This window comes from Pseudopodoces humilis, chromosome 6, assembly GCF_049639895.1.
Source record: "Pseudopodoces humilis isolate 2021_Gansu_Grassland_sample_001 chromosome 6, ASM4963989v1, whole genome shotgun sequence".
Taxonomy (NCBI): domain Eukaryota; kingdom Metazoa; phylum Chordata; class Aves; order Passeriformes; family Paridae; genus Pseudopodoces; species Pseudopodoces humilis.
Window position 1 is genome coordinate 12,341,301 of NC_142205.1, and position 12,444 is coordinate 12,353,744.

Consider the following 12,444-nt stretch of genomic DNA (forward strand, 5'->3'; position numbering starts at 1 on the left):
CTGGTGAACTGCTATCAGCAAAGGGGAATTATAAATGACAATAAATTGTGTTTTCATGGTTTTGAAATAAAGGCAGAAGAAAAAGACCATCTTACCACATACTGTGTAATTTCTAGTTGTTGATTTCCTTTGTGCAATCTGCATGTCTTTTTTCTTAATAATGAACTATTATCCCCCAACCTCTTCAATTCTCCTTTCCCTACTGAAATACACAGGTAGTTCACACAACAGCCAAAAAAAAAAGAGGGAAAAGATTGGTTGGTGACTATCTGAAATGTTAAAACTTGACACAGACTTGAAGTAGTCATTATTAGAGAAACAGAACTGGATACATTGGTGCAGCCAGTGGGGTGGGTGGTTTGTTATTGCTGCCATGTAATAGAAAATTATGGTAAAAACAACAAAAAATCCTTTGTATACAGGATAACTCTCCAGACCCTGCTCATGAAAATATTAGGCTGATCCATTCAATTAGTTTTGCACAATTTTCCCTTCAGTTATGATATATTGTGATAATCAAAATAATTTCCCCCCATTCTTCTACACACATTTCAAAAATTAGTTATGGAGTCTGTGTCTAGACACAGACTATTCACCTACTGCACCCTATTTTAATGCACTAGTGTGGCTGAAAAGTCCTACACTATCCTCCAAATATAGCTCATTCATTCACTTCAGGCATCAACAGATTCCATTGACCTTGGTTGAATAATTTTAATTGATTTATTCATGCATACACGAAACAAACCTACTCAATTGTTCTATGCAAACACAGTCAGCTTCCAGATCATTGTATTTTTACATATTTATTCAACAATTTGGATAATTCTTACATTTACTATAGCAGTACAGCCTTCCCTAGTGCTAGAGGGTTATATAAATCTATCTTGATCTGTTTAAAAGGCATAAAATTAAAAAATGGAAAAGGCATAGAAATTTGATAAAGGCTTAAAAGAAGAGTGATAACAAGCTAAAGATCTTGCACAAGGGAGTGGCACTTACAGGTTAGTGACACCTTTTCTTCTGTCCCCAGAATACTCACTGGTTCCCTGTTCAGTCACATGGTGACCTCTTCCTTATATTTTAGTATCACCTTTTTCATTGAGATCATGTTTCAGCTTCTTCACTTGCAAGGCAAGTGACTATCAGTTAAGCTTCAGAGAGCGCAGATCTTCCGGAACGACAATATCAAGCTTTGCAGTGCTTACAGAAGTGCCCAAACTAGGTGGTTCTACAAAGGACTACAGTCAAAACACAGGTGGTGTAGTACAGAGCTGACTGCTACCATGTGAGGCTTGCTGGTACCCAGCTGGTTCATGCCTGCTTGTTTAAGTCTACTTGATCTGCAGTCACACAACTGCACTATGGAAGATCTCAAATCCCTGTCATCTTCCCACTGCTACCTTGCCTGCCCCATTAGTAGCAGCAGCTTCTTCCTATGACAAACCTGGAGCAACTAAATGAAGAGGTGAAGTTCTGCTGCCCAGGGAAAGATTTGTGCTTGTACATGCTGTACTTCTGCTCTGGATGTGTGCTGGAGCAGGGGGAGAAGCAAAGACATTGTGCTTGTGATGTGCACCTCCTTCCTTTAACAGCAAGTCTACTTTTGTTTTTATGGCCCTGGTTATGGAAAACCACTGCACTGTCCTCATCTGTAGAAGTCAGAACAGCTTCATTTACCTTCAGCAGGGCTATGCTCATTTGCATTACCTCTTCTTTCTAGCTTACAAGGTATATTCAAAAGCAGTCTCCTCTCCTAAAACAGTTCATAGAAACTGTATTTGGGGTTAAGGGGAGAAAGTGCAGTTGTTCATTATATTAAGTATCACAGTAAGAATGTTTTATCAGAGAAAAAAAGGTGGAAATTAAGATTTGTGGACCCTCATTTAACAGATGCCAGCTGGATCACAGTACTTGAAGTTTTTCATGTCTAGCAGTGTTTGCATCTAGTCATAGGAGAGCAGATGTAATATGGAATATAATGGCCTAGAGGTGGGTGAGCTGGCAGAGTTCAAGTTTGTGCAGTTCTCCTGGCAACCGGGCAATTCTAGAAAAATTTAATTTACCCAAACCAATTTTTCTTTAGTGAGAAAGAAAACTTAGCTTAGTATTGAGAGAAATAGGATTTTCAGTCTGGTCTTAGTGTTACTAAAGCAGAGTAAACAATAAAGGAGAGCAATATAATTTCACAAATAAGGTGGAACTGTGTAGGATAAAAAAATTGGTTTAGTCTCAAGACTTCACATGAATTGAGAAAGGGGATGGAGAAGTTAGAAACTATGGATGAAGTACTGAGCACAGTAATATCAGCAAACATGTTGTAATATCAGCAAACTTTTCTTATATTACATAGCTTTGCACATTTAATCTACTCTGATTCACTGGTATATCGTTCCAAGCAAACCTTTCCTTTCTCCAAAGCAGTAATTTTTCTCAAATTGTCTGTTGCTCACACTATTACATAAAACCATGGAAAAACTATTTGTTCTAAATAGAGTGCCTTTATTGTTTCTATCAAATGAATTTGAGAAAGTGCATGTGGACTACTGCTAATTAAGATCGTATGGGTATATTATCCTTATTTGATAGGGACCACAAGTTTCTACAACATCCTAATCTGGTCATAATTAATCATGACAAGGATCCTGTTGAGCTGAAAGTGATTAGTTCCAGCCTAATTAAAGTTCACTACTGACTACGGTTTTGGGCTTCACCAGATAGTCCTACATAGATCATGTGATCATATTTTTTTGTATGGACAGGAAATAACTAAAGATGATGCAAAAAAAATGAAGCACCTAGAATTTTCCAAATCAATAATAAAAAATAAATGTAAAAATATTACTTACACCCAAGATCTGAGCCTATTTCAGGGAACCAAGTAGAGTAAAAAAATTCTCTGTGAGAAATAAATAAAAATACTGTATTTGAAGATGTAGTGAAGTCCACTTAGAATAGTATCATCCAGCAATGGTGCAGAAGAGATAATTACAGATATATATATATATACATATATAAACATAAATTAAATCTTCCTCCTGGTAGCAATGATAGACATTGTATGCTTTCAACACTACTGCAACCTTGTCAGCCACCTGGGCAGACCATGCAGGCATTTTCTGACTAATATGAGGTTAGGAAACATAGTATTTTGGGAAGATAATGGAAAAGGCAAGATAATATGGAAGACTGTCCTGCCTTCATCTTCTGCTTTGTCAGCCTAGCTTTCTGGAGCTGTGATTCCTGGAGGTGATTCTTCCTGCAATTCCCCAATCTTCCCCAAGGCCTGACACTGTAGTGGCATTAGGCGAACTTCAAAATTAATGTAGCAAATGACATTTATCACTAGAAGTGGCACCTTGTACAGATCGGTGACAGCCTCTGCGCTCTCACAGTCATCCTCCTCCTCCAGATCCCACTGTGCTTGCCAGTGTTTCTCCATCAGCTCATGGTAAGCCTAAAAGAAACATGGTAGGTAGGTAAATAGCTGAAAAGATCTTAAAAGTTTCTTGTGATCCTTCCCTTTGCTTCCTTGATGCTCTTCCCTTTTATCACTACAACAGTAATTATCTACCTGGAACCATGACTCAGAGGGAAATTAAACTTGCCTTACCACCTTAATTTGAGCTTATCCAGTCTTGAGTATAAAATTCCTTACCCTTGGGAATATGAGGTTAAATAATATGTACATACTACTACAAAACATGTGAAATGATCTGATTTGAAACCTGCTTTCCAGTGCATGAATATCACTACATCATAGCCATTACTATGAGGTGCAGAAGAGCCATCTGACATCATGATGAGACAACTGAGTTTCAGCTGTATCACACTGTACAGGGCTTTTGGACAGGGGTTGGTCACCATACCCTATGGTGTTTCCTAAAAGGCTGATCTGTGATGTGGTCCTGACTTGTCCTTGGTCACAGGCTTAAAAGGAATGCAATTTTTTTCTCCAAGTGAGGACTGTGACTGTGGATGTGTTGGCAGGTTCATGGAAGGTTATATTTCACAGACAAAGACTACCTCAATCTACAGACTAATGAATAGTGTTATACATAAATATTCTATATTTTAATTTAATCTGCCAAGTGCTCCCTTTCACTCCCATGGTAAATATGGCTTTCTTCATTAGGTATGTCAATAGAGCTCTTCTAAAGAGTACCAAAGTGTCCATAAACATTTCATCTCTCTTGTACAGGTAGACTTGAAAGTTCACACATCTTATGGAGTCATACTTTATGACAGAATTTGACAAATTAACTGCTATAACTTTTATGTTCACCGTGGGTAGGCAGAGCCAAACTGGATTACTGTAACTGACACTTTATGGTTTGTGTTCTTCATTGATCATTCCTGTATTCTTTGCCTGTAAAAGACAAAATTAAAATTCTCCTTTTCCAGCATGGAAACATAGATAAAGGAGAAAGAATGATACAGAAACTCTAACCTTTACTATATATCTCATTCTGTCTTATAAAAAAATCAGATCTGCAGCAACTCAATCATTACCACCCTACTTGTGTTCAGGACAATCTGATGTGAATGAAGTTTATTGCAAAATCCACCATCATAATTGGCAACCACTTAAAATTCAGCAGAAAGGTCAGTTACTGGCAAGGCTGCTACCATAGTGGTATAAACCCCTTGATGAGGTGAAGGGGGAAAGGCAGAGAATAGAAGTGTTTCTGATGGGTACAGCTCTGGGCTCATGGTGAGGCTTTGGAATCAATTATTTTATAGTTGGGCTGGCTGTGAAATAATGTAACAAACTTAAAATAGATCCTCAGCGCCAAGGGGATTGTTCTCACAAAATAATTACTGGACTATTTAAGTCAAACCATGGGAGCTGCAGGTACAAATTTTTCTTATTCTTCAAAGAGCTTCTGCACTTAGGACCCCATCTGTTCTGGGACAAAAGACTCTCCCACTGTGCAGCAGAAAGGCTTACATTTCTGACTTTCGTAATTTGTACACAGACATTTCATAATCCTAAAACTCAGCTGTGTTCTGTCCTGCAGCACAAAGTGCAAGCTGCCTCTCCCTGCTCAGCCTGTCAGAAAGCTGTTGAGTAGGATTAATTAAACTCTAGACTAATGATCTGCTCATAAGGTGTACAGAATAGAGCATCTCTTGCACAAACCTGTGTGGCTCTACCTTTGTAGGGAAGGGGTCTAAATGCAAAAATTTTAAGGTTTGTTCAATGAGTCTAGGATGTGTCCAAGAGTGTCCAATGATGTGTAAAAGGAAAATACATTCACAAGTGCACACTGGCTACAAAAATGTGTGACAAAATCATTTGTCTCAAGTTATGAAAAGCCAAAGATGTATAAAGTGCTATACTTGTTTTTAAGTGAGGTGTTACCAGGCAGGTGTGCATACAGAAACAGTAACTGCATTATCCAATTCATACAATATAATTAAAGAATATGGCCCCATGGTGCAAAGTTGCAGTGTTAAGATCAATAAATTTTGGCAGTTTGCTGCAGCTGGAATCTGGGTCTTCTCATATGGTAGTTTTATCTATGCTATTAGATTTCATCAATATATTTTAATGCCACTGAATGTAACCACTTTCACCTTAAATTATTTCTTCTGATGAAAATTGAGAATTATTTTTTTTTAATTCTTAATAACTTGGGTTTGCAGTTCTCAGCAGTTACTTGAATTTTACAGCTCTCAGCATTTCCTGTTAAGAACACTGATTTTATACATTCATTTGGAACAATAGTAACAAATCTCTATAGAAAATATGACCATGAAAACATTACAGTGGCCATTGTATACCATATTAAATTATCAATTGCAAACCTTCTCTAAGGCATCCTGCCAGAGATCATAATTAGTTTTTCCTCTATTTCTCTGAAATTTGTTAAGCCTTTTGAGCCTCAGTAACCCCACTCATAGAAAAGCAGTTAGATCAGTGCAGACTGTTTCTTCTGTAATGCAGGCCGGACACTTTCCTCCAGATATTTCCTGTCTTGAAGCAATCACACAGTATCTAATAAAAGATGCTTTCTACAAAACACGCAATTTTGCATTAACCCCATTGGCATTCTGTTCCAATGCAACAACACCAACTGCAGGAAGAACCATGGCAACAGGGATTCTGACCCTGTCTACCTGTGCTACTGCACATGATTCTCATGAAGACACAAAATTCCCAATTTTATGGAACTGGGAGAATCTGAAATACATTTGACCTTTTAAAAACTAATGGAACAGGGAAAATAAGCTTTTGCTTGTTCACCTTGAGAAAATTATGAACATCTTCAGTAAGAAAAGTTTTGTTAAGTAGACTCTCTTGTTCAGCTTCCTGTCTACGTCTGAACTCTTCCTTCTTCTTTGCACGGCGCTCCAGCCGTTTCAAGATCAGGTCTTTACTTTGTTGAATGCATTCTGGAACATAAACCACAAACAATTAGGCACCACAACTCCACGGGGAGAAAGCAGCATCTGCTACTGTCACACAACATAAGCTCACGGAAATCTGTTAGTGAGTGAAATAGACATGTAATCACCATGCAGGATTTGAAATTTGCTTCTTACCTTGATGGCCTTTTTAGATGTGAACTTCTAGACTGTTACATGGCACTTAAAGCTATTGGGTTTTTGGACTGCTACCATCCTGCACCCTCCCTCTCACTGGTGCTGCTATTTATACAAAGGCAGCATGTTAGTTCAAGAAACAGATTCCCCAAACCTCCCCCTCCTGCTTCAGGAAGGTCGGTAAGTGGCTCATTACCTAATTGCAGTTTTACAAATGTTGCTGCAAGGACAGGGACAGTAACATGTGGTGGGGAGAAAAGGTCTAAAGCACTGCTAGTTCAGATTAGCTTGAACTGACACGCAGCCATACATACCAGACTTCTAAAGTGACTCATCCAAGAACCTGCAGTAAAAGTTGTCAAGGTCCCTCCAATTTTGTGCTAGTAATGTGAACTATTTGGGACTAAATTCCTCCCCCCTTCATTCCCCCTGTAGCTCCAAGTGATATAGAAATTCATGAGTCTATCTGCATCCTGGGCTGCTGAATGCGATCGGTGCTTTAAATGCACTGACACTTCATGTCTCATTGCCTATCTACATAAGAATTTTACTCATTTCATCCAGTAGCCCTGCTCAAGAGCAGTACTTCACTCCTGACACAAGCAGCTGAAGGGGAATGCAAAAGAACAGTTAGTTACCCATGGCTGCTGTTCTGCCACTACATCAAGCTGCTTTAACTTTACGAGAAATTACTTTGTAGAGAAACAAAAGGAGCACAGTACTGCAGCACCAAGAATCTTATTTATTCTCCATGCTAATTCATTGTGCTTATCCACAGGCTGATGATGCACTGACAGAATACTTGAAAATGCACCAAAAGTACAGGAAAGCTTGTAATGAAAATATCACTCAAATAAACGTAGCAGTGTTCTACTTTTAAACACTATTGATTCTTTACTACTTCCTTGTTTTGTATCCTAGAAACATAGACTTGCTGATTTTGTGCTCTGTGAATTATAGGTACAGTTTAACTTTTGTATTTAGGAGCTCATAAGAAAGGTCAACCAACATAAGACTCTATTGAAATAAATGCTGTACTCCAGATATTTTTTTCTAAAGTACTTTTCATTTCTATCTAAAACCAGGAGCTTGATAATGTTCTTCTGCATAGGATGTACCAAGTATAATATATAGCTATATATAACTATAAGCACCTACTTGGCATAAAATAAAGGCCTTGATAGAAATATTTTTGCTTTGGAACAGGTGAAAATTGGCAAAAAGGAAAAATCACCCAGAGACACCCATTTATGCTTAAAGAATGTTAGTGGCTGAACCTATGCAAAAAGTAGGCATAGACAGCTTTAGAAGCTAACATCCATGAAAGAAACTATATCATAATATACATGTATTTGTGAATATCAGCAAACTGTTCACACAGCTAGATGCTCTGAAAGAAAATCAAGTCTGCAGCACTTTCCGTGCTGAAATAACTGGCTCAGTAGATGATAGAAGAGTGGTGGATATTGGCTACCTTGGCTTCAGGTAGGTTTTTGATGCAGTCTCCTGACAGATCCTCACAGGGAAGAGGATGGATGAGCAGACAGTAAGATGGACTGAAAACTTGCTCAAAGTCCACCTGGAAGCCAGTACCTACTGGTGTACCCCAGGGGTCAACACTGAGTATGATCCTGCTCAGAAGCTTCATTAAAACCCTGGATGATGGGGCAGAGTGCAAATTTAGCAAGTCTGCAGAGGTCTCAAAAAATGAAAGGAGTGGCTGAAAGCATGTGTAGTACATGCCTGTACTTCCATCCATAGGGCACTTGACAAGCTGGAGAAATGAGCTGATGCAAATCTCCTGAAGTTTAACAATGGGAAGTGCAAAGTGCTGCACCTGGGGAGAAACAGCCCCAGGCGCAAGCACATGCTGGGGACTGCCCAGCTGGAAAGCAGCTTGGCAGAAAAGAACCTGAGTGTTCTGGTGGACAACAGGCTGAACATAAGCCAGCAGGTAGAGGAAGGGGATCCTTTCCCTCCATTCAGCTCTGGTTAGGCCACACCTGGAGTGCTGTGTCCAGTTCTGGACTCCACAGCCAAGTACAAGAGAGACATGGGGATACTGAAGAGAATTCAACAGAGGGCCACAATAATGAATGGACTGGAGCATGTCTTCTATGAGAGAAAGCTGAGAGCTGGGCCTATTCAGCCTGGAGAAAAGCAGGCTCAGGGGCTATCTGAGCATGTATATAAACACCTGGAGAGTGGGTACAAAGAAGATAGAGACACTTTTTTCTGTTGTGCGCAACAGAAGGACCAGAGGCAGCTGCCAGAAACTGAAACACAGGAGATTCCTTTTACCATGAGGATGACTGAGCACTGGAACAGGCAGCCCAGGTGGAGTCTCCATTCTTGGAGACAGAAGCTGTTTGAACACGATCCTGGGCAACCAACAGCTCAACCTGCTTGAGCAGACAGGGTGGACCACACAACCTATAGAAGTTCTTTCAACCTTAACCATTTTGTGATTCTGTGAATTTATGACTGTGAGATTAGGCACAAATTATCACCACAAAGCCCAGAGTGAGTCAGCAGCACTGCAGCAAGAACATACTGCAACAAGACTGCATTCATTCTGACTATTCAGTTCACTGAACTCTAAACCTAATGCCATTTTGCTATGACAATTTTCTTTAAATGTGTCCAAAAGTAGCAGAAATGGTTGTGGAAATTGTGTTGAAATAGTTCTCATTATTTTCCTTCGGGCTAAATGTTTAGCATAATTTTCTGTGAGTGCTAATGGGAAGCACTGAGCCCTGAAACATCACCTATCAGAGAACCTGGGGCTACATTTCTCCACATTGGGCATTAGGTAACATACAAAATGACACAGGGAGAATCTTAAATCAGAGGGGCAGTCAGTGTAGACTTAATTATAACCATGTACTTTTCAGATAGGCAATATGAAAAGGTGTAAAAGGAAGAGGAAAAAACTTCATTTTAAAAGTATTTTAGTCTGACATAAGAGAGATTTATAGGAGGATCATAAGCTTTAACATTATCTTTTCAGAAGAGTGGTAGCACAACTGCTTCTGGCTTTACATGGCAGCAAGAAATCCTAAGACAGTGTCTTACATCATCCAGTATCACCAGTATGTGAACAGTAAATGGAGAAATATCACAAATACTTGTACCAAGTGTGATTCTTCTTCTATATTCAAATTAATGGAATCAGATTATATGAACTATAAAGTACCTAGTAATACCTGGAACAACACATAAAAGGCCTAAAGTCAAAGTTCCCATTCCAAGCATATATCCTCCAGAATAAAACTGATCCTGGTCAATTCATTAGCATCTTTTTAAAACATATATATGTAGATCTATGGCTGAAGCTGTAATTTTTTTACTCTTTGAAACAATGAGAACCCATGTGAGTCATAAGCTGTAGTCTAAGTACTCACCATTACTGTAATGTGCCAGCTGCTCCCAGAAGGCCTTGTGCAGATCTGTTAGAAGTTCTTCCTTTTGTCGGACTGAAAGATTATTCTTTACAGTTAAGTGGTCCAGAATATTTGACACAGTATTTAATCTACCTTTACACTCTTCTGGTATAGAGGACTTCAGTGAATCGATCATTTTCACCATTAGCTCCCAGTTGAATAACCTTTCCTGAATGTCCTAAAATAAACATAAAGTTCTGTTTAGAAACCAAGAATGTGTCTCTGGTTGTGCTTTCCTTTCATTGAACTACTGATTCCCAAACCATGAAGGAAACCACTGAGGCTTCAAAACCATGTGAATAACCATCTTCATGTACTTAAATACTTATGAAAGTCTTGATCAGTGCAGGCTAGCAGTAGGTTTACATGTTCATGCATGTTCAGTTGCAAGAGCTAATCTAAAATTATTGGTGTTTTTCATTATGTGTAACTGTAAAGAAGACATTAAGTCTGGAAAAGATAATAACACCCTTGCAGAACAAACTTAAATACTCAAGGATAAATGGACAGAAGACAACATGGAAGTCCTAGACCTCTTTTTAAGATCCTATATGGCCGATCAGCATAGGTCTTCATTTTGAAATGAAGACACATAAGATTCTGATAATGCTGGGATTCCTTCAAATACATGATCAGACAGGGCTCAGTACATACACTAAAAATTAGTATAACTGCCTATGGCCTAGCAGCTTTCAATGCACTATTAAAGAAGCAGCCCATGATCACAGTAAGGAAAGATTTCCTGGGTGAAAGTGCAGCTGATTTAAACAATGCTGCAAGGTTAGAAAGAGTTTGACAATGCTGCGCCAAATTAACAGCTGGATTCAATCTCAAGGGTTTTTTCCAAAACAAATGATTATCTGATTCTCTAACCTACTGTAATTAATAGAGATGTGCCTACAATGATCTCTGCAATGAGATTTCAGCATCATCACAGCAGTGACTTCAGGCAGGAATATCTCCTGTATCTGTATCCAGATATCTTATCTGCAGTCTGCCCATCTGAAGGAACTTACTGTACAGCAGCCCAGTTTGGGTCAAGTGTGATAAACAGCAAAGATTTTTTTCATATCTGGCCACCTCAGTCTACTTAGCTGCTGCAATGCAAAACTAACAAGCTAATAATTACTTTATCTGTTCATACACCAAATTATAATTAATTTGGTGTATAAATTAAATTAAATTAAATTATATAATTTGTATAAATAAATTAAATTAATTTATTAAATTAATAAATGCAGTGATTACAATTGTATGTTAATCTATAAATTACATGTAACTCAGTTTTTTCAGTTTTGCACTCTTCTGTGCAAAAAACAATAGAAGATCTGTTAGATTTAACACAACTTAAAGCACAGTGCTGGTGCATTTATGAACAGTCTTCCCTCCTCAGACCATATCACTACGAGCTGATGAGGATTTTCAATTCCAATTGAAGTCACTAAACACACAGAATCATCCTCAAATTTAAATTAGGATATGTCTAGTCAAAGTGGAATAAATATTTTGAAAGAGAAAGAAATTTAGTAATGCCCACAGTATAGATCAATTAGATCTAGTGCTCTCGCTCCTGGATCACCAGCTGCATTAATAATACTGTTTCCTTATATGACTACATAAATGGTATTCTGAGAATTAGAACTCAAATGCAGAGAGTTCATCCCCCTGTGAGGCTTCCTAAACTGCAATGGAAATTGAGCTCTTTGCAATAAAACTCAAAGAGACAACTGGACTAAGCAGTCTACATCACTCCTGAGGCAGGACTGACAGACTCTGTGCACTGACAAACTTCTTTCTCTTCAGATTGACTAAATCTGTCTCAACTTTTATTACTTTTTTTACTTTACCATCGCCTGCAAGTCTTGAGATTCACTTAACAAGCTTTCTACTGCAATCATCTTCTCAGTCAGATCCATCATTATCTTTGCTGCTTTGGCACTTGAACATTTTGATTGGTCCAAAAAGTCCTGCTGGGCTTTGTCAGTCTGCTTCCAGAAGGCTTCCATCTGTGGAATATGAATCAAAAAAACAACCATGTTCCCTTATTAATCAAGTGGTATTTCATTACAGAAAGAGGCATATATATGAGTCTACTGAAATACAAGTCACTTGATTACAGACAGCTCTCAGTATTAGTTATATTGAACAATTTGCAAAGCTATAGAGACTGTTACAGATTTTATATATTTAAAAAATAAGTATATTTAATATATTCTTGGTGGCACATAACCAGTAGGTCAAACCTGACCTTTCAAAATAATTGTAGTCATTCTTTCTAACTAGCTAAGAATTTTTTAATTCTCCACATACTGCATCCATAAGAGCCTATGATGTTTTAAGTACTGATGGTAAAAACCTAGAAGATAAACAGCATGCCTTTCATAATAGGAAGCTTATTTAGCTGTAGGAGCAGGTATTCTAGTCAAACAACATTTTTACAATCACAGCTAGA

The 12,444-nt window shown here is 38.3% G+C and overlaps 1 protein-coding gene across 4 annotated transcripts in view; it reads right to left on the reverse strand.

The window, feature by feature from the left end:
- Positions 1 to 12,444, reverse strand: part of EVC (EvC ciliary complex subunit 1) — a 54,520-nt gene that overhangs the window by 28,457 nt on the left and 13,619 nt on the right. For all 4 annotated transcript variants that reach the window (XM_088056130.1, XM_005518048.3, XM_088056132.1 and 1 more), the window contains exons 8-11: positions 11,840 to 11,998; positions 9,954 to 10,170; positions 6,251 to 6,399; positions 3,359 to 3,457 (exon numbers count right to left, since the gene is read on the reverse strand). In XM_088056130.1, coding sequence (XP_087912256.1) covers positions 3,359 to 3,457; positions 6,251 to 6,399; positions 9,954 to 10,170; positions 11,840 to 11,998 — 624 coding nt within the window. The remainder of the gene's footprint in view (positions 1 to 3,358; positions 3,458 to 6,250; positions 6,400 to 9,953; positions 10,171 to 11,839; positions 11,999 to 12,444) is intronic.